Here is a 22,636-nt window from a genome sequence, read left to right as displayed (position 1 = left end):
TGTCTCAAATACAACATACCTATTAAGTCTTATGGACTAGAAATACTTCTAAGTGTGCTGGATCTAAGAAAATAAAATTGTTACCCTGAAAACAAATCACACACTTACAGGGGATCTTAAGATAAAAAGGAGCTCCTATGGACAACAAGGGATTTCAATTGAAGAAATTGTCTTCTTAACTGTTTCCCTAGAAACCTCTGGGAAGATTTTAATCTTTTGTCCACAGAATGGAGAAAGAAAATATCTTTATCAGAATCTAATGCAAATGCAATGACAAAAGTAACTCTTGTTGTAATAGTATTGGATTCAAGAAAAAGTGACAGGACAGGGCTAGATATTGGGGCTAAAATATCTGAAATCCTTTCTTCCAAACTTACAGCTCTCTTCATAGCAGGTAAATAGAAACAATTGGTACAGTAAGAAATTCTTATCCAAAGTAAATTGAAGAACCTCAATTACATATTTCTTAAATAGCTCGGTTCCAGATAGGAAGTGAGAAATAGGAAAATTCAGTAAACATAGATTCCTAGAACATAATCTGTCCCCCATTATCTCACATTTCTGAAGGATAATTAAATTGTCCTTAATGCCTTCGGAAGAAGCTGATTGTAGGTTGGAGATTATTCCAACCTGGGTCTTAACATTTAATTCCAAATTGAAGTTATTATTTCCAAATCTGAAAATTTCAAAGCGCTCCTGCAGAATAATCACATAATTGACTCGCAGCATTTGATAAGTTATTATCAGTCCTACATATTGCTCTCCATATATCCCTTAAGGATATCTCTGCTGGCTTAACAAGAGAATTCTTCATGGAACCCTCTGTAGGCAAAAATAAAGACACCAGGTTAGGATAGAGCAGCTAGCTCTATCCAGGACTGTTGTAATCTTGGACAAGAATGGAACAAGTTCCTCAGCTCTTAATTCTTGTGTATTCCCAGAAGAGACCATCTCCCTTAAATCCCCCTGAACTTCCTGAGCATCATCTCAGCTCTAAGGAATGTTAGAGGTGTAAATTTCAATGCTGGGATTCCCCGACAGCATATCTGATGGAGTTTGAGGTGTTGTGCTTGGCCGGCCATGGGCTCACCCCGTGACCGGCCACTCTTACCTGGGACGCCGGATAGAGAGAGAGAGAGACCACCGATGCCAAGATGGCACCACATCCTGGGATGCAGCAAGCCACCACAGAGGCAGGCCATGCCGCACTGAGGATGCTGCTCAGCTGAGCGAGCATCCCTAGGCATGTGCGAGAGGCAGCTATATTTAAAGGGTCCGCAGCAGGGAAATCCACCGTGGCACTCTCCACTGACGTCACCGGGCCTCCCTATTTAAGACCAACCCGGACAAGCCCTAGATGCCTCAGCAACAGGTATACTCCCTGTGAGTAGTTGGTTGCTTGTTCCTGTGACTCCTGGTTTCTGACTCTTTGCCCTTCGCCCCCTTGGATCGTCTCTTTGGCTTAGACCTCGGATTGCTCTTGACTTCGCCTTCTTCCTAGATCGACTCTTGCCTGTCCTTGGACTTCCTCTGGACTTTGCTCATCTTCTGCCTGCTCTGATCTCTGGTTTGTTTTCGTCTCTGCTGCTTGCCACCTGCCCCAACCTCTGGTGCATCTTCAACTCCGCTTGCCACCTATCCGACCTTGGCCCGTACTGATTGCTCTTTTTGTTGATTTCCAGCCTTCTTCAGATCCTTCGCCATTCAGAGGCCCGCACCTAAGTCCAGCCTCCCTGGCACCCAAGGGCTCAACCTGCAGGGAACGCGGACTGGTATTGGTGAAGGTCCCATTGGGCCTCTGTCCAGCCAGGTTTGCCTATCAACAGTGAGGACCTGCAGGGATCCTCTCTGCAGGTAGCGCCAACCTTGTCTTGGCCCAAGGGTCCATGCATGTAACAGTAGGCATAGGTGGTAGGGATGTGAATCGTTTTTCGACGATTAAAATTATCGTCCGATAATTTTAATATCGTCTTAAACCGTTATGGAACACAATACAATAGAGATTCTAACGATTTATCGTTATAAATCGTTAGAATCGTGAGCCGGCACACTAAAACCCCCTAAAACCCACCCCCGACCCTTTAAATTAAATCCCCCACCCTCCCGAACCCCCCCCAATGACTTAAATAACCTGGGTGTCCAGCGGCGGTCCGGAACGGCAGCGGTCCGGAACGGGCTCCTGCTATTGAATCTTGTTGTCTTCAGCCAGCGCCATTTTCCAAAATGGCGCCGAAAAATGGCGGCGGCCATAGACCAACACGATTCCACGGCAGGAGGTCCTTCCGGACCCCCGCTGGACTTTTGGCAAGTCTTGTGGGGGTCAGGAGGCCCCCCCCAAGCTGGCCAAAAGTTCCTGGAGGTCCAGCGGGGGTCAGGGAGCGATTTCCCGCCGCGAATCGTTTTCCGTACGGAAAATGGCGCCGGCAGGAGATCGACTGCAGGAGGTCGTTCAGCGAGGCGCCGGAACCCTCGCTGAACGACCTCCTGCAGTCGATCTCCTGCCGGCGCCGTTTTCCGTACGGAAAACGATTCGCGGCGGGAAATCGCTCCCTGACCCCCGCTGGACCTCCAGGAACTTTTGGCCAGCTTGGGGGGGGCCTCCTGACCCCCACAAGACTTGCCAAAAGTCCAGCGGGGGTCCGGAAGGACCTCCTGCCGTGGAATCGTGTTGGGTCTATGGCCGCCGCCATTTTTCGGCGCCATTTTGGAAAATGGCGCCGGCTGAAGACAACAAGATTCAATAGCAGGAGCCCGTTCCGGACCACTGCCGTTCCGGACCGCCGCTGGACACCCAGGTTATTTAAGTCATTTGGGGGGGGGGTTCGGGAGGGTGGGAGATTTAATTTAAAGGGTCGGGGGGTGGGTTTTAGGGGGTTTTAATGTGCCGGCTCACGATTTTACGATTTTTCACGATATTTTACCCCCCCAAACGGCAACAATACGATTCCCTCCCCCTCCCAGCCGAAATCGATCGTTAAGACGATCGAGGACACGATTCACATCTCTAATAGGTGGCAGAGTACATGCTTTGGGAGAAAAGGAGATCTCAATTAAGTCAGGACTCAAAGCTTGCAGTGTTGAATTAGCTCTTTGGACATGCAATTCCATAGGTCCACATGTTAAAGTCGGGGTTGACACAGTCACTGATATCTTCTCGTTCCTCTTTTTTCCCCATAATGCCAGCAGCTGAAAACAACGGCATAAGGGTCACTCTCCCTTGGCATGTGCATGTCGGCAGCTGCATGCCACTGTGCACCACTATTTGAAGGCCCCTGGGTCCAGATGATAATCAACATGGATGGCCTCAGATGTACCTGTGGCTCGATGTCCCTTAAAGGACCCAGGTAAGAGAAAGGCAACTGTCCCGGATCTGTTCCTGTTTTGCTCTCTCTTTCTCTCGTTCTGTGACTCTCTCCTCTTCTTTTTGCGCCCTTGACCTGAGGCATGCTGGGACTGTTTACCGCCTGGAGGGACATTCAGTTACAAAAAGACTTTTGACAAGCTAACAGCTCATCCTGAATCCTTCACTACAAGCTCCTAAAAAGCATCACTTTTCACTTATTCCTATTTCCCTACTCCTATTCAACTATTCCTATTCACTAATAGCTACAGCTTCAGCTATAGCTCCAGAAGCTCATAATAGTTAAACCAGGCACTGCTGTCTGTTTGGCTATTCTTTGTCTTGCCATTCATATTGAGTGTTGAACTGTTTCATCATTCTAATAAACGGTATATAAGAACTGAATCCTCTGGTATCTGAAGCTAGGAGAAAGGTTTAACTGACTATCTAAGCACTCAAGTTAGAAATTGAGGGCTGAGGGCATTATATCTTTCTGTACTGTACTCCATTATTCTCTTGTTGGCTAAAGATCCTCTGTGTCAGAATGGAGTCTTCGGGCCCAAAATAGTATTAAAATCAGATATGAGTTGCTGAGTTCTGAGGCATTGGACTGAGCTGAGTTTAGGAGCTGTTTTATTTTTTTCCAGACCATCATGGTAGAAAAAGAAAGGGAAAGATTTGTACTTGTCCTCCACAAGATATACCAACCCCTTGGCTTTTGCAAGCTAGACTGGATGGCTTCAAAGTGTGGTGCTTGAGAATGGAGTGGTCACCCCTAGTGAATTGGAGGCATCACTGAGCCCAGAGTTTCATGTATCTCCCTACCCCTTAGTCAAATCCGCAGCAGTAACAATGGATTCCCTATGGAGTGTTATAGTTTCTATGAAACAGTCCTTGAACAATAGATTGGGTCAAATTCTAGTGGGATCTTCTGTTTTGCAGTCCCATATTAATACTTGGGAGGCTACTGGAAGGTCAAGGAGAGAAAATGAGACAGCTGGAATAGAAAATGGCAAGTGTGCAAGCCTGCAATACTGCCCTAATGTTGTGAACCCCGGTTGCAAACCGCCACAACCGGGTTCCCCCAACTTACCTGGCAGACGCCGGTCTCAGTCTCTTCCCACGGCCCTGACAGGCAGGCTGTGTTGGGCCTCTGCCGCGGCATTCTCCCCACAAGGGAGACACCGCCGGCTGCCTCCTGGATTCCTCCTCCCTAGGCGTGTATGTGCGGCCTAACTCCAGATTTAAAGGGGCCGCGGTGGGAAACCTCGGCTCGGCCCCCAGTGATGACACCACGGCTTAGGGCTATTTAAGCCCACTTCCTGCTTCCCTTTCTTGCCTTGGCAACAAGTCAGCTCATGAGAGTAGGTAGTTGCTTGCCCTGTGTTCCTGCTTCCTTTCCAGCATTCCAGTTTGTTCCAGTTCTTGTGTTCCTACTTGTTCCTGCCTCTGTTCCTGGTTCCTGCTTTCTCCTGTCTCCGTACCTGTGTTCCTGCTCCTGTGGTTCTGCTCCTCTTCCAGCTCCTGTCTTCGGTTGTCTCCTTGGCTCTGACCTCGGCTTGGTATCCTGATTATCCTGGCTGCTGCCCGTCCTGACCACTGATTCCTGTTTGTCTTCTGCCTGCCCCGACTTCTGGCCTGGTTTACCGTGTTGCACCACTGCTGCCCGCTTCGACTCCTGGACTGTCTCTGTTCCTCCGGATCTCCGCCAGCCTCGACTCGGACCACCCACTGGACTCTCTCAGCCAGGAGACACTCGCCTAACTCCTGCCAGCCCCGGCACACAAGAGCTCAACCTGCGGGGAACGAGGGCTGGTAAAGGTGAAGCTCCAGTCTGGTCTCCTGGCCTTGTACCACCTCCCAGCTAAGAGTACCATTAGAGGGCCTCCCCTCGGTGGATCCATCTGCTCTCAGCCAGCTCAAGGGTCCACAAACACAACACTAATTAAGGTCAAGGAAACAATTCATCATAATATGGGAATAAGTTGATTTTTGGTTTGGTTTGTTCTAGCCAAACAGAAAGTTTGATTCATCCAAACATTTCCGAACATTTTTGGAATATTTCATTTTTGTATTATACTGTCACGTTGCCACAGTGCCACCAACACTCTAGCGTCCCTTTTACATCCACAATGGGAACAATCAGCCCCTTCAGCAATCCCCCTTGCACCGACTCCTTTAAAAATGTTGGACTAGACACTAGGGATGAGCACAGAATTTTTTTCCTGTTGTTTTCGTCTTGGGTTGTTATCGGTCTGATCTCATTTTTTAAATGGTTTGGGGGTGTTTATTTCAGGTTTCCCTAATTTTGGGGTTAGAACGCCCTAACAGGACTTAGTACATGCTAATTGGATGTTAGCGTGCACTAACTATAGTTAGCAAAGAGAGGGAAATAGAATTCAAATCCTATTACCACCAAACCAATTTACACAAGAGACAATATCATAGACCAAAGCTCAATGATTGTAATCTACTGTCTCTCGCCCGCAATGGGCCTCAGGCAGTCGTTAGCCTTCTGAGCAATCATTTTTGTAATCATTTATTGTCTCTTGTATTTACTCTTAAAACTCTATTATCCAATTTTTAGCCAAACTTTATTAAATGCATCTCTTAAAATAGTATCGACCTATTGTCTCTATATTGAAACTGGAATATTTAGCTAATTCAGACGCTCATCAGCCACTCATTTTCAACTGGAACAAGTCCTTAAATTTTATCACCCAAAACATTTCACCCGACATGGGCCATGTTTCGACTATTACAGTCTTCTTCAGGGGAAATAGTTACTGTACATCATCGGCTCAATATTCTCTTAACCTAAAAAGAAACATACAATAAACACTCACACACATTCTTACTTCAGAAAGTTCAACTCACTCACATCCATTTACTATCTCATGGGTTCCAGCTCTAAAAATAGAGCCCTAGTAAATATCCCTTATCTTTTCTACTCAAAATTCTAGGAGATATTACTTAGTAACGAAAACATAATCGCTTCCCGGACACTTAATGTACATCTCTTCAAAGTAAATGCTGTTTTGTCTTACCAATGTATAACAACAGGCAGGGACACCAAACACCATACACAACTCCACGGGAATCACAACTGGTTAGTGCCATCAACTTAAATTTGTTATTCCCAAAAAACGGTAGTGTGTCCCCAGAAAACGATTGGGTAAACTTGGGGACATTACGCTTGCAGGAAATGCTCTGTGTGTACCCAATCGTTTTCTGGGGACACACTACTGTTTTTTGGGAATAACAAATTTAAGTTGATGGCACTAACCAGTTGTGATTCCCGTTGAGTTGTGTATGGCATTTGGTGTCCCTGCCCATTGTTATACATTGGTAAGACAAAACGGAGTTTAAAGACCCGTTTAATAGAATACTGAAGCGCTATAGTCAGGAATAAAGTGGAGGCACCTCTTGTACAACATTGTGTTGAAAAAAAACACACATTTTTGGATTTGACTTTGGCAATAATTGAACAATTTAGACCATGTAATCGGGGTGGTGATTTTGATAATTACCTAATGCAGAGGGAACAAAAGTGGATTTATTATTTCGATACGGTGACTCCAAGAGGATTAAACAAAGAAATAGACTAGTCTGTTTTTTGAAGGGTTAGAAATTTCATTTTCTCTTTAAATTTGACTGGTGGTTCAGATTGTGGGTAATGTAGTTTTTTGATAAAGGGAAGTAATGATCATTTCAGGTGATGGTAGTGAGAGAGGTATATTTAAACTTGACATTGGGAGGTTTGAATGTTGTGGCATTTACTTTGAAGAGACGTACATTAAGTGTCCGGGTAAGCGATTATGTTTTCGTTACCAAGTAATATCTCCTAGTATATTGAGTAGAAAAGATAGGGATATTTACTAGGGATATTTACTAGGGCTCTATTTTTAGAGCTGGAACCCGTGAGATAGTAAATGGATATGAGTGAGTTGAACTTTCTGAAGTAAGAATGTGTGTGAGTGTTTATTGTATGTTTCTTTTTAGGTTAAGAGAATATTGAGCCGATGATGTACAGTAACTATTTCCCCTGAAGAAGACTGTAATAGTCGAAACATGGTCCATGACGCTTAAAACACTTTGGGTGATGCTTAAAAAACTTTGGGTGATAAAATTTAAGGACTTGTTCCAGTTGAAAATGAGTGGCTGATGAGCATCTGAATTGGCTAAGTATTCCAGTTTCAATATAGAGACAATAGGTCGATACTATTTTAAGAGATGCGTTTAATAAAGTTTGGCTAAAAATTGGATAATAGAGTTTAAGAGTAAATACAAGAGACAATAAATGATTACAAAAATGATTGCTCAGAAGGCTGACGACTGCCTGAGGCCCATTGCGGGCGAGAGACAATAGATTACAATCATTGAGCTTTGGTCTACTATATTGTCTCTTGTGTATATTGGTTGGACGTGGAGGAAGGGGATTGGGATGGGGAGTTTCAACACTTCAGTATGCCTTTTTTGTGACTTTCTTAGGTCTATATGAGCATATCATTGTTTTTTATTTCCTTTTTATGTTTTTGAAAGTTAATGGTTCAGTATTGTCAGGATAAATTACTTATAACATGAGGTCTTGTCTATTTTCAAGGAGTTTTTAATTGTAAAATGTTTAAATACAAATTTTAAAAAAGAAGAAGGAAAAGAATGAAGTCTATAAGTGTTATACCTTTAGATCAAAAAAGGAAAAAAAAAACGTTATAGTACATGAACTTTCACAAGCCTCTTTTCCAGATATCAGCTTCTTCTGTTCTATAGGTTAGTACCATTTTTCACTGTATGTATTATCCATGGCAACCATCTAAATTGTTTGTCAGTGGCATTAAAGAATTAAACTAGGAGAACACTGAATGCATCTATAAAGACATTTAAAATAGTGAATAATAGCAAACTGAATGAATGCCGAATGTCATTGAAGTGCAGAAATGAAACAAAGCAGGACACACAGGTACTTTTAGCAATGTAAATTCCAAAATATGCCAGTAAAAAACAAAACAAAACAGAAGACTGAGTTCAGAGCCTCTGGGGATACTCCCACTGGAAGAGTAACAGTGTCCGGTTACCTTTGTAACCGGACACTGTACATCGGGCTGGAAAACTGGGCTGTCTGGTCCAAAACCGGGCAGTTGGTCACCCTAAACAGAACCAATAATTAAAAACTCACATAACTATTTTAATATTTCTCCCAAAAACAATAAATTATTTCAAAACGGCAGACACATGAAATAACACCCAAAAATTACAACTAGTAAAGATTAAAAAATCTCCCACTTTTCAGACCTGGGTTCTTTTGATGGCCAGTCACACTGAGAATGCTATGGATTGGGGATGTGTGGCCACACAAACTTTATCCTGTCTCTCTCTCACACTCACACATGTTCATTCTAAAACATTCCCCACATGTTCTTTCAAACACACACACTCAAGCAGGCACTCACCCATATACATGGACTCAGGCACTCTCTTACACACACGCAGGCAGGCAAGAAGACCCTCTCATACACACACACATGCAGACAGATACACTCATAAGCAAGCAGAGTCTCTCTCACACACCTGTAGGCTGACAGGAAGGCACTCTCTCACACACAAATATGCAGGCAGGAAGGCACTCACACACACACACATGCAGATAGAAACACTCATAAGCAGGAAGGCACTCTCTCATACGCAGGCAGACAGGCAGGCAGTCTTTCACATAGGCAGGTAGGCACTCTCTCACACACAAGCAGGCAAGCACTCTCACATAGACACTTTCAGGCAAGCATTCTCTCACATATAGGCAGGCGTTCTCTCATACACACATAGAGGCAGGCAGGCATGCTCTCTCACACACATGCACGCAGGCAGGCCAGGGCCTCATTTTCAGCTACCACAGGATGGGCTCCACAATGGCCTGGATTACTTTTTCTGCTGCTGCTACAGGATGGGCTCTACGGAGGCCTGGGCTACTTCTACTGTCGTGGGATGGGCTCCGCGGCAGCTTGGGCTTCTTCTTTTGCCGCTGTGGGACAGGCTTCATGGTGGTATGGCCAGAACTGTTTGCAAAGGATGGAGGCTTTGTGAAGCAGTCGCTTCCTCCTCCTCAGCTGACAGTGCCTGATGATGTCATACAGTGTCCAAAGAGGCCAATAGCCCATGTAGTTTGTGTTTTTCAGCAAGCAGAATAATATGGAAGGACCACCTTGTATTGATGGAGGAGATCCTGTCCTTCACAAACTCTGTCTGATCTATATTCACTAGCTGAGGCAAAATGTTTTCCAATCTGAGTTGCATTATCTTAGCTAGGACTTTTATATCTGCATTTAAAAGAGAAATGGGCCAGTATGACCCTGGATCTAATGCATCTTTTCCCCCTTTTTATACAAAACCACAATGGTTGCCTCAGTCATCCTATACTGAGCATCGGGATGTACCTTCAAGTGATCAAAAGCATTTGCCATAGGCATTGCCAGCTCCATAAAGAACTTCTTATAAAAGTTTACATGATCCATTGGGTCCTGGACTCTTACCTGCTGGTAATGATTTAATAGCTTTAGACATTTCCATTAAGGAAATGTGTTCACCAGGAACTTTTAATGACACTTGAGAGGAACTTTCATGGGCTATGGGGCCCCTTCAGATCCCAGTGGTGGTTTGCCCGCACCACTGCTTCCTGCCTGGTCAGGAAAATAACCACACCTCTTGAGGTGTTTTGTTGTTTTTTGTTTTTTTTTGCAAAAACAGGACAGTGAAGCCATTTTTGTGTTTCTATTTTTACAAAATGGCACATTAATGATCTGCTTTGCATGGTTTTGCATCACATTAATAGGGCATTTGAATAAAGCTTACTCACAGAGTGAGAAAATGATGTTTGCAAAACACCCACACATTTGTATTTTTGTGTGTTTGTTTTGAGTATCACCTACAGCCTGGCAGTAGGTGACTAATAAATGAATAAATAATAATAATAATAACTGTGGGCATTTCGCAACATTGTTTATGTGAAAAACGTTTTTGTGAAAACATTTCACAGGTTAGTACATTGGGCTCTAAAAGAACCAAAAAGCATGCAGATAGATGCCATAAAGACAGTACTGGCCTGAAGCTTCCCTCCAGAAAAGTTCATTTGGGATCTTGGAAGCTCCTCTTTTGGGAGTGTGCACAGCTTTTATAGTGCAATATTGAAAGCTTGTTTGAACTCTAGCAGCTTTGATGCACCAAAGTTGATGTTCATCATAGAGACTGGTCTCTTCTGTTCTAGTCTGAGATAGGAAAAAGTGAATGCTAAGGCTCAAGTTCTCTAAGCTTAGAGTAATCCATTGGTGTAAACTAGTTGAAGAATACTCAAGATACTTCAAGTCGACCACAGTAGCTGTAAGATTGACAAAATAACTTTTCCATGAAGTATGAGTCATTATGAATTGATTATACAATTATAGCATATAAATACCACTATTATTGCCTTTCCTGACCAATTTTATTGAATAGCATGTATCACATTCTCAGGAAATGACGCATAGCACAGAAAATAACAGATGCATTAAAGTAATGTCTGCAGAGATATACAATAACCTTATTATCAGCATGTCAATAACCCCTCAACTAAAACAATCTTGGTGGGTTTTCTCCTGACATAGACTGGCATAAAATCAGCCGTGCACATTAAATCTGGTCTCATTTTCAGCTCTGAGCCCTTAGTAGCAAATATTTAAAATAACATTTTAACTCTTGAAGATGAGTAGAATACATATTTTATCCATGAGAAAAGCATTTCTAAATGTAAATAACCTACTTTCACCCAGAATTATGAATCATTTGCAATTTAGTCTATTTCAGAACATAGAAACTCTCTTTAATGTATGCACTGCCACAAATGTAGATAATTCTGTCTGAACGTCACTTAAGAGCCTGGCTGTTGACAACTTTTAATCCCATTCAGGTTTTAATATAATTCATAAGTAAAGACAATGCCCCATCCACTGAACTGGGCTTTATCATCAGATGTTTGCTGCGCCAAGTGAACTCTTAGTGAAGTGGTAACTACTCTTGCAAATTAGGAGACTAGATGTCATAGCATTAATGGAATGGTTTACTGTGGAATACAGTGGTTAGAGCTTAAGGGATCACAGCTTAATACTCTGAACTTTATTCACTGTGGGGTCAATTTTCAAAAAAGGCCAGAGCATCTATCTTAGCTCGCTAGATTTTGACTCACTGAGTTAAGCACGTTGTCAGCAGAATCTAGGCATCTAGACTTTTGAATGAAAATGAGCTTAAACTTAGATGGCCAAAATGTAGGCGCCTAGATTCAGGATTCTCAGACTTGGTCATCTAAACTTAGCTTGCATTAAAAATCAGCAATAGGTGGCTAATTCCCCTTCAAAACTCCTTTCCTTGCGCAGCTCAACACAATCCCTACTCTTGTCAACCCAATCAGGTAAAAATAAGGGGCACAACAGCTTCCCAACTTTTACTTCCTGTTTAATCTGCTAAACACCTAAGGGGCTTGAGAATCCCCATCTTCCTTCCTTCTTATATAATCTGCTAAATAAATGAGAGGCCCAATCACTCCACTTTATCTCTCCCCCTTCTAGCCAAAGTAAAAGGAAAAAAAAAACCCTAACAGCAATCCCCCTTCCTGATTCCTTCCCTCCCATGTGATCTAAAATAAATTGCCCTGATCCAAACCCAACCCCTCCACAGGACCCCACATAAGTTCCCAATGGCAAGCTGCCAGGGGGGGACACAGGCTAACCTCTTACTGGCTCGGTTTCCAGCAATGTTCTAATGCTAGGCATTGCTAGCAAAGCTAGATGATGATTAGTAGGTGTTAGGCCTGTGCCATCCTTCCAGTTCAGGTTTGGGAGCCTTTGCGGGGACTCTAAGGGATGAGGAGGAAGATCTGGGACAAGTTTTTTAAGGTACTTCTGAGAAAAAGGAGATCAGATTGCCAAGCTTTTTACTTCAACCAGGTGGGTGGAGCGATTGGAAGGTTAATTTGGGCCCTGCTGTTATTTGTCAGATGAGGAAATCAGGGTCTCCCCATTTCATGCTCCCCTTCTGTCCCTATCCACTACCTTTGACACTGGTCTTTGAAAATCCTTACTGATCAAGAAGACAGAGGGTTCTAAGTTAGCTAACAGTCTTGTCAATTTTCTGCTCTCCTGGAACTCTCTGCTGTGCAGTAGATCTCCTACTTTTCTCCTTTGCACAGATAAGCAAGCTCCATGAGGCAGGTTTACTTGTATATCCCTTGTCAGCCAGCAGGAGGGATGAAGAAAAGAGTACAGAACAGGTTCAGTTTAGCTCATGCTATTTAGCTTGTTTAAACTATTTTGTTTACCCTTGGTAAGCAACACTATATGGTAGGGGTGTGCATTCATTTTCGACGTATTGGCAATCTGCAACGTATATGTCCCTATTCGTTGTATTTGTGGGGTCACGAAACGTATGTCGAACCCCCACAAATACAACATATCTAATGAATAACCCCCACCCCCCACCCAACGGACCCCCCCAAGACTTACCAAAAGTCCCTGGTGGTCCAGCGGGGGTCCCGGCGCGATCTCCTGCACTTGGGCTGTCGGCTGCCGGTATTCAAAATAGCCTTTGCCCTCATTATGTCACAGGGGCTACCGGTGCCATTGGTCGGCCCCTGTCACATGGTAGGAGCAATGGATGGTAGGAGCAATGGACGGCCGGCGCCATACTCATAAAGGAATAAAATGGAATTTAAAAAACTAGTCAACACAGTAGCTCCAACATTAACTAAGATCATCAACCTTTCTCTAGATGAAGGATCAATGCCATATATCCTGAAAGGAGCCATAATTAAGCCAATCATTAAGAAAAAGAACCTTGACCCCCTAAATCTGAGCAACTATAGACCAGTCTCCAACTTACCCCTAATAGCCAAACTAATTGAAAAAACAGTTCAAAAACAACTCAAACCACTTAGAAAGTAATAACATATTATATCCTGTACAACATGGTTTTCGCAATCACTATAGTACTGAGACATTATTATTAGCTTTATCAGACAATATCTTAAGAGGCTTTGATACAGGAACACATTACATTCTGATTCTATTGGATCTCTCTGCAGCATGTGACACTGTAAATCACAAAATCTTAATCAATAGACTAAAAGAAATAGGACTCAATAACAAAACAATAAACTGGTTTGAGTCATGCTTAAGCAACATATTTTTCCAAGTACAAATCAAAAACACACTATCAAACAAAGTTAAACTACAAACAGGAGTCCCACAGTGTTCAGCCCTGTCCGCAACACTCTTTAACATTTACCTCCTCCCAGTATGTCACCTACTCACTGGACTTGGAATAATACACTACATATACGTGGATGACATACAACTATTATTACCCATCGTAAACATAATCGAAGAAACAATGAAACTGGCTAATATGTATCTTGAAATAATCAAACAACTCCTAAACCAAATGGAACTGGTAATAAACATTGATAAAACTGAATTCTTACACTTAGAACGAAAAAATATATACCCTATGCAACCTACAATCGCAATAAAAAATAATCAAACCGTAGAGTTAGCAATAAAAGTACAGAATCTAGGGGTAATAATTGACCCTGAGCTTAACATGAAACAACACATTTCACAGAAATTAAAAGAAGGTCACGCCAAACTAATGGTCCTTAGACGACTGAAACCCCTGCTAACACTGAATAATCTTCTCACAGTCAATGATATTCGCGAGCACAGATTACTGTAACTCTCTGCTATTAGGGCTACCTCAAGTTACTATTAGACCACTCCAAATATTGCAAAATTCTGCTGCTAGAATTTTGACAGGCAAAAAAAAAGAGACCACATCACAGGTACACTTGCTGAACTACACTGGCTTCCAATTGAACAAAGAATACAATACAAAGCATTGTGTATAATTCATAACCTAATCCATGATGAAAAGGCCGACTGGCTTAACATAGCACTGCATGTACATGTACCACACAGAAACCTTAGATCTGCTAATAAAGCTCTACTACTATTCCTTCTGTTAAATCAGCACGCCTCACTCAGGTAAGGGAGAGAGTACTGTCGCTGGCTGGACCTTTTCTATGGAACTCCATGCCACTCGAAATAAGGCTGCAGAGAAATTTGAAACTATTTAAAACTAGTCTGAAAACCTGGCTTTTTAAACAAGCTTTTTATAAAGACAAAGAGAAAGAGGAAAACAGTTGAAATATAAGGACGCACCAAGTAATCAGTTTTTTTCCTCTAATATCTCCAATTGCAATTTAACGCTAAATTTGAACTGCTTGACAGCTTTTCAACCAACATATAAGCCTTAATTAACACATAGTCTTTTCTTATTAAAATATGTTACCATTCTATGTTGGCACATATATAATTTGTAATCTATACCAATTATAGTTTTTCCTTATTGTGCCTTTCTGTAAACCATTGTGATGGTGAATTAACTTAACAACAGTATAGAAGAGTTTTTAAATAAATAAATAAATAAAAATAATGAACGGATCGGGGTCCCCCGAAAATGGATGCAACGGATTTGGCTCCCCATGAATACAAATACCGAATGGGACGAAATCCATCCCTGCTGCACATCCCTACTATATGGCCAATAGGGATGTGAATCGTTTTTTGACAATTTAAAATATCGTCCGATATATTTTAAATCGTCAAAAATCGTTAGAGGTGATATACAATAGGAATTCCCCCGATTTATCGTCAAAAATCGTAAATCGGTGGAAGGGGGAGGGGAAGGGGGAGGGCGGGAAAACCGGCACACCAAAACAACCCTAAAACCCACCCCGACCCTTTAAAATAAATCCCCCACCCTCCCGAACCCCCCAAAATGTCTTACGATTTACACGATTTTAAAAAAAAACAAAACCGCGACGATCCGATTCCCTCCCCCCCCAGCCAAAATCGATCGTTAAGACGATCGATCACACGATTCACATCTCTAATGGCCAATTCGTTTTTGCATTACTGCACATGATTATAGTGTAGCCATGCTATTTATAACGAGATCAATAATGCAAGGTCTTTTCTGGGAAACATTTGAAGTTAGCTGGACAAATTTAAAATTTCTCCCAGTTTCCTTGGTTAAATTTTGTCCAGAAAACTCATTACCTGCACAAAATTTATCTGGATAAAAACAGGCAGTGATGGAGGCATTTTGGGGCCACAGTTAAATTTCATCCAGTGAACATTCAGCTCTACTGGGTAAGTCTGGTCAGAAAAATACACGTCCCAAATTTATCGAGATAAATTGATCCAAGCATTAAATGGAACATTTATCCACGTATGTTCCACTGAATATCTGGGTATCTTTGCCCAGGAACATTTCCCTCGCATTGGACCCGGGGCTGACAGAAGCATTAGGCGGGGTAGGCAGTAGCCTAGGGCACCAGAAGTGGGTGAGCGGCAGAGAAATCGGTAATGGCAGCAGGCTTGAAAGGACGAATGAGATAAGAAGTGGCGCAGGTAAGGCATGGAGCTGGAGGGCATTTCCTGTATTTGGGTATGTAGTTCTTTGAGGAGCTAGGGTTGTTTGCTGTGTGTGATTTGAGAGAGAAAGAGAGACATCATGTGATGACATCACTGCCTAGGGCAGCTAGGCACCCTTCTACCAGTACTGATTGAACCACTGAATGTCAACCTCAACATACTTTTGCGTGAACACACAAATTCTTTTTGCCAAGTATTTTTTTAATAGGTTAGTTAACTTTTTTGCGAGTTAACTAAAAGCCTGCTGAATAACTATGTTTTAACAAGGCAGCTGAAAGCTTTAGATAAATGGGCCTCATGAGACAGTGAATTCCACATTTGAGATGAGTAACATGGAACCACCACTTGCAGGAGATGAGAAGAGATGATACTCCACAGTATGGAGTCTGCACTTGCAGGAAATGAGAAGAGATGACACCCCGCAGCATGGACCAGCACTTGCATGAGATGAGGAGAGATGACACCCCGCAGCATGGAGATGGAGACAGGACAGCGTCACAAGAGACAGCATCTGGCAAGACATTGTAGGCTACTTAAAATATGCAGTAATAGGCCCAGAGGCTAAAGGACCACTTGTTAGTAACTGTGCTGCTTGAAAATGCTTGACATAACAGCATCCATTGTGCGAGATTGCACAACTACTCTGTAGTGAGCAGACGATGAGCCGGTTTCTTCCATCTAGAGGGAGTCCCTGTGTTTTTCATTACATAACCTTATTGGCCCTTGCCAGGCCTTTTCTGTTTTCAAGGCCCCTTGCCACATCATGATTTCCCATTTGGGGAGTAGGCATTGGTTTTAGGGGGGCCGACCCCTGCGCCATTGAGATTCGGTAGGACTACTGCAGGGTGTCGAGTCAAGGGATGTCACAGATGATTCAGATGGGAGGTCTGGCATGTGCTGTAGGATTTGTGTCATTACATTAGTTAGGTTGCAATTGTGTTTGTATTTGGGTGCTGGCTGCCATACTTTGCTGCAGGATCTAGTTTTGCCGCTGTACTGTTCTTCACAGGACCCTTATTTCTCCCCGCAACTGCCGGACATCTGCTAATGAGATGCCTGCTGCAGGTGCTGGTGCTGGTGGCAGTGGTCCTGATGGCAGCAGTGTGGGTGCAGCTGGCAGGGGCCCTGATGGTAGCGGTGTGGATGCAGCTAGTGGGGGCCCTGATGGTAGCAGGCCTATCATGCTCCATGCTTTCCTCCTCACACACACTCCTCTGCTCCTCACAGTCCTCACACTCCTCCTCCGCTCCTCATACTCCTCCTCTGCTCCTCACACTCCTCCTTCGCTCCTCACACTCCGCTTCCACTCCTTCTCCGCTCCACAGAAAATGACAAACAGCACTTACTTTCTTTCACTCCAATAAATATAACAAATGGCAAAAGTTAAGGGAAACAAATGACAACACAAAACAGCACAACTCAGTCAGAAATTGCAAAACTACACCACCAGAACTCCTCTAAGAAAACTAACCTCCTCTCCTCTCACTCCAACGCCCGACACACCCTCAAAGAAGGAGGGGCAGGAAACGAGCATATATAGTAGGAAAAAGTATCGCAGTGCACGATAATGTACCATGTACCACGCACCATGATAACGTAACACGCACCACCATGACATAATGCGCCCCGCGATAATGTACCACGTAACGCGCACTGCGATGATGTAACGCGCACTGTGATAACGTACCGTGTGCCCCGATGACATACCGCGGCGTGCGTTATGTCACTCTGCACTATGGAAAGCCACCGATTTGAATATACATGCCCCTTTTTCTTTTCGAGGGCGTTAGCCCTGTGATATTATAGATTTTTGATGAATCTAGGGGTTAATTGGTTAATGCTGAAAAGCAGCACTAGCTGGCAAGTTAAGTCCTTTAACTTAAATGACTCCCCTGCCAGACCCCAGAATCTGCTTCCCTTCCATCCTCCAAGCTCTGATCTTTAAAAATATTGGCGTTGTGCAGGGGAAAAGATTTCATTTTAGTTTATTTTTTGTTTTTGGGGTGGGGAGGATTTAGCTTCATTTAGGGCTGAATTTTTAAAAGGATTTACATGCAAAAAACCCCATTTCATGTGCTTTAAATCGGCTTTGTCCAGGAGGTTTTTTGCATAAAAGTACATGGAGAAGCAATTCCATGTATACCTTTAGGCAAACTAGAAAGAGGCGTTCTGAGGGGTAGAGCTGGGGTGGGGAAACCATTTGCATGTATACTTTTGATTTTCAAAAGTATGTGTGTAAATCTGCATATACAAACCTGCTAACAAGCCAGTCTAAATGTGTGTACGTATTCTGCACAGGCTTCCGTATACATCTGCTAATTTTTGAAGCAGACTTATGCACACAAGTCCATTTTGAAAAATTCTGACTAAAGTCTGTGTGTATCACTGTGTACATGCAGATTTTAGCCCTATATGGCTGCTGAAAATTACTTTCCATATGTTTATTTTGGTTCAGTTCATTTGCAGAACCAAAATAAACATTAATTTTAAATTCCTGGAAATGTTAACAAAGAATTGAGATGCCCCCATTCCTCTTCTACTGCCCCCCAGGCCCACACATACCTCTTCCATAGAGGTCTCCAATGAATAAGGGGGTAGGAGCAATCCCCATTCACTCTCACCTAAACTGAACCCCTGCAGGAGGAGGGGGTATTTTTTGAAATCTATTGGCACCAATGTGCAATATTTGCGGAACCGAAAATAAATCTGAAAATGTCTGGATATTTTCAGAATGATTCAATTTTTGGTTTGATGACCAGACTTAAAATTGGGTCATTCATTATCGCACATCCCTAAAAAATAAGCCAGTTTCCATCAGATCTCGTGCTTACCTCCCCTTGAACCTCACTCAAGTGCCTGATCATCCCCCTCCCACACAAACATCACTCAAATACCTGATCATCCCCCTCCCACACAAACATCACTCAAATACCTGATCATTCCTCCAGCTTGGCACCCTACTCGTTCCTGATGAGCCTCCCTTTGGCACAGGACTCTGCACAAATTGCCTTTCCCCTGGATTCCAAATTACCAACTCCTGACTTTAGCAATGTGCCTTCCTTTATGTAATTCCTCCTTCAAGTATGGCAGGTGTTTCAAGGATTTTTATTTTCTGTGTTATTACATAATATAACACTAATTCTATCAGTATTAACATTTATATATATTACCCAATTACTTTTCACCACCATGCTAGCAGCTGATGAATCATATCTGGATTATGGACATTTTATGAATCCCAAGCTACTTCTTCAGCAGACCTGTAGCAAATATATTAAGGAAAGAACAAAAATTGTTGACTTATGCTATCATTTAAGATTGATGCAGTGTCCATATCCTGGATGTGATTCAGCACGCGTTGGCTTGGAGCCTGGAAGGGTAAACCTCTTCCAAACCGGATTTTAATACAGGTTCAGGTTTGTGAATATTTGATTCAAACTTACTAGGATAATCAGCTTAAGCTTCAACTTCATTCAAATATGACTGAACATTTTGTTTTTTAGTTTGTGTCAATTCAAAATGGATATATGCATGGATATGGATTTTAACAATATATGCAATGTATTCATCAGAGTAAGAATTGCGTAAATCTTTGAATATTTGGAATGTTTGAGCAAAACTGTGACTATCTGCATGCAAATCAGGTGAATATAGAGATTTGAAATGAACTGTGAAAATCTTTGCTTTATTCAAACTGATTTATTCCGTGTCCCGGTTTCAGATTTGATCTGAATCAGTTCTCCTAGGGGTGGATTTTCAAAGGATTACGCGCATATATTACGCGAGTAACACTGAAAACCCGCTCCTGCGCGCGCCGAGCCTATTTTGCATAGGCTCAGTGACGTGTGCAAGCCCCGGGGCTTGAAAAAATGGGCGGGGAGTGGGCGGGCCGGGGGCGGGGGCGGGACTGAGGCCTCCAGCATAGCGGTCATGCCGGCGCGCCCAGAGGCAGGCGTAAATAAAGAAATAAAGATGGGGGGGTGGGATTTAGGTAGGGCTGGGGGGCAGGTTAGATAGTGGAAGGGAGGGGAAGGTGGGGGGGCGGAGGAAAGTTCCCTCTGAGGCCGCTCCCCTAGGGCTCAGCACACACAAGGTGCACGTGTGCACCCCCTTGCGTGCGCCAGCCCCGGATTTTATAATATGCGTGCGGCTGCGCACACATGTTATAAAATTGGGCATAGATTTGTGTGCGCCGGGTTGTGAGCACAAATCTTACGCCCGTGCGTAGATTTGAAAATCTGGCCCTTCGTCTATAAATGACAGTATGCATCTCTTAATATCTACCATATTATATCATAATGTATATTGGGTATATATATACATTATATATCATAATGTATAGTAGGCCTCACAAATGATTTGGCAAGAAAGAGTTTTAAAACTGTCAACAAAGGTCCTAATTTACTAAACTTGTTGTTTTCTATGGATTCAGAAACTGGAAAAAAAAAAACCTTCGTAAATCCAGCCCTAAATATGCAAGAAGGAAGGTTGAGCTTGCTGCACCGAGATCCAGTTACTGCTAAGTGCTAATCAAGAATGGTGGAGTGGGGAAAGTCGACAGGGTCGCCCAAATTTAAAGCAGCAGCCAAAGAAGAGAGAATGGGTAACCCGGAAATTTGCTGCTGGTTTCCCTCTGCATCTAAATAGCTGGTGAAAGTTTCTTTATGCGTAACTTTGCTGCACTGTTTCTGAAGATGTCAGCTACAGTAACCACATAATGCTGTCTCTGCAATTAAAGTTTCAGATAACAGACTAGTCTGAAGAGAGAAAAGCTGGGTTTGCATACTGCTCTTCTGTGTATTTGGGGATGCTGCCAGAGAGTAGAACCCTGAAGATAAAAATAGGATTTTTTTTTTAACTGTCTAAGGCTGCACAGTCTCATGGCCCTATGCCAAGAACTGAGAGAGGGCTAAAGCCTTTTGTTAAATTTGTTGGATTAGATATCTAAAAAAAACACAATCCCACAACCCACAGGTAGAACCATCTGCCCTCTGAGGGACATAAAAAGCTTGGTTAAAAGACCAATTCTATTCTCTTGGGAAGATGGCTTCTTTATTCCTGGAAACTTCAAAGAAGCTGTCAATGCTAAGTATAGAAACAGAAGGACAAACATCTAATTATCTATGCATACGCTACACAGAGGGTACCTAATACTTACCACCCATGGTTTGTCACAGAAGTTGTAGATTGATTCTAGGGAGTTAACACTTGGAATGCCGGCATATTGCATTCCAATAATTAGGTTACGATAATCTTCGTTCTCAGTCATACTGAATGAATGTTGTCGAACAAGAACAAAGTCAGGTCTTATTGATCTAAAAAGATGAAAAAATAACTATTAATACTAGAGAATGATCTCATTATCTTATAACTCTGTGAAGGGAAAAGATAAAGCAGATGAATGAGAAACTGCAAAAAATGTTATATTCATTCTGCATCTGCATGGTGTGAGATCGCTGTCATATCCACTTGTACCCAATATGCTCATATCCCAGTTGACAGAACATACATGCTACCATAGCTATCACCGATACATCATTAATAGAAAATAATACAGAATGACTATGAAGCTATCACTCTAAAACAATCATGACATTATAAACTATACAGCAGTGTGTAGCCTTGGCCACCTAGATTTAGAAGTTTTGTTTATTTTCCTAACTTTGGGCATCTAAATTAGGAACCTAACACTGAAAATCAGTGCAGAGTGCCTAACTTGCTTTCCCTGAACTTATTTATTTATTTAAAATCTTTTCTATACCGTCGTTAAGCTAGCTGCCGTCACAACGGTTCACAATAAGCCACGTAATAGCATGTTTGCTTAAGATTATGTTAACTAAATAGGTGCCAAAAAATACTGTAACATAGTTTCATATTAAATATTACTTAGTGGTTGTGATAAGTCATATCTACTTCTAACTATAAATTAACACTTAAATCTCGTTCTAACCCCACCTACTTTTTGAATGCCAAAATTTAGGACTTGTGAAACTAAGCAGCTAAATTTTGGTGCTCAGTTATCAAATGGGTCAATTTAGCCTCCAAAGTTAGGTGGTTAAACTTCCTGCGAAATCATCCTCTCCAAGTATCTTCCCTTTATTTAACGACTGAATTATTGTATATGTATTTTTAGTTTTGAAAAATATCTTTTAGCCAGCATCTGTTTTCAGTTATTACTCATTTGAATAAATTGCAGGTTATCCAAAAATGTCATGATTTCATCATTGCCTCTTTTCATTTCCAAGAGTGAGGAGGTACAAAGGAAAGTGAAAGTGAGAGATCCACATAAGAATGAGGAGGAGGGGGAGATGGAGGGCATAAAGAAAGTGGGAGAGAAGAGGCGCACAGAGGAAAGAGTGGATGAAGGGGATGAGAGAGTCAGAGTGACTGAGCGGGGGGAAGGGAAGGGAAAAATAAGAGAACATGAGAAAGAAAAGAGTGAGTGACGTGGCATTGAAAGATGCCAGCAGTGGCAGAAGACACTGTGAATGATGCCGAGGGCACAGCAGCTCTCCTGCCATTGTCTCTTGCCCTCTTCAGTGCCTTGTAGTAGTGGACTGGAGTGTGGCTGAAACGGGATTCATCTTTGTGCCAGCCCTGTTCACCACCAAAACTGACCCCAAAGACCATAAAGGTTTTAAAATGCAACCTAATGTGAAGTGATGTGCCAGATACTGCACAACACTTGACATTGAATTATCCCACTTTTTATACTAATCTAATTGATTTTGATTTATTTATATTAATTTAATTTAATGATGTGTAACTTCCGGACTGGGTGTTA

General features: G+C 42.5%; 1 protein-coding gene across 1 annotated transcript in view; it reads right to left on the bottom strand.

Moving 5' to 3' along the window:
* SYN2 (synapsin II) overlaps nucleotides 1-22,636 on the bottom strand; it is a 758,733-nt gene that overhangs the window by 327,045 nt on the left and 409,052 nt on the right. Inside the window, exon 4 of the mRNA XM_029600782.1 lies at nucleotides 21,011-21,167. Coding sequence (XP_029456642.1) covers nucleotides 21,011-21,167 — 157 coding nt within the window. The remainder of the gene's footprint in view (nucleotides 1-21,010; nucleotides 21,168-22,636) is intronic.

The sequence above is a fragment of the Rhinatrema bivittatum genome, chromosome 4, assembly GCF_901001135.1.
Source record: "Rhinatrema bivittatum chromosome 4, aRhiBiv1.1, whole genome shotgun sequence".
Lineage (NCBI taxonomy): Eukaryota > Metazoa > Chordata > Amphibia > Gymnophiona > Rhinatrematidae > Rhinatrema > Rhinatrema bivittatum.
This window is presented reverse-complemented; position numbering and strand designations above follow the sequence as displayed.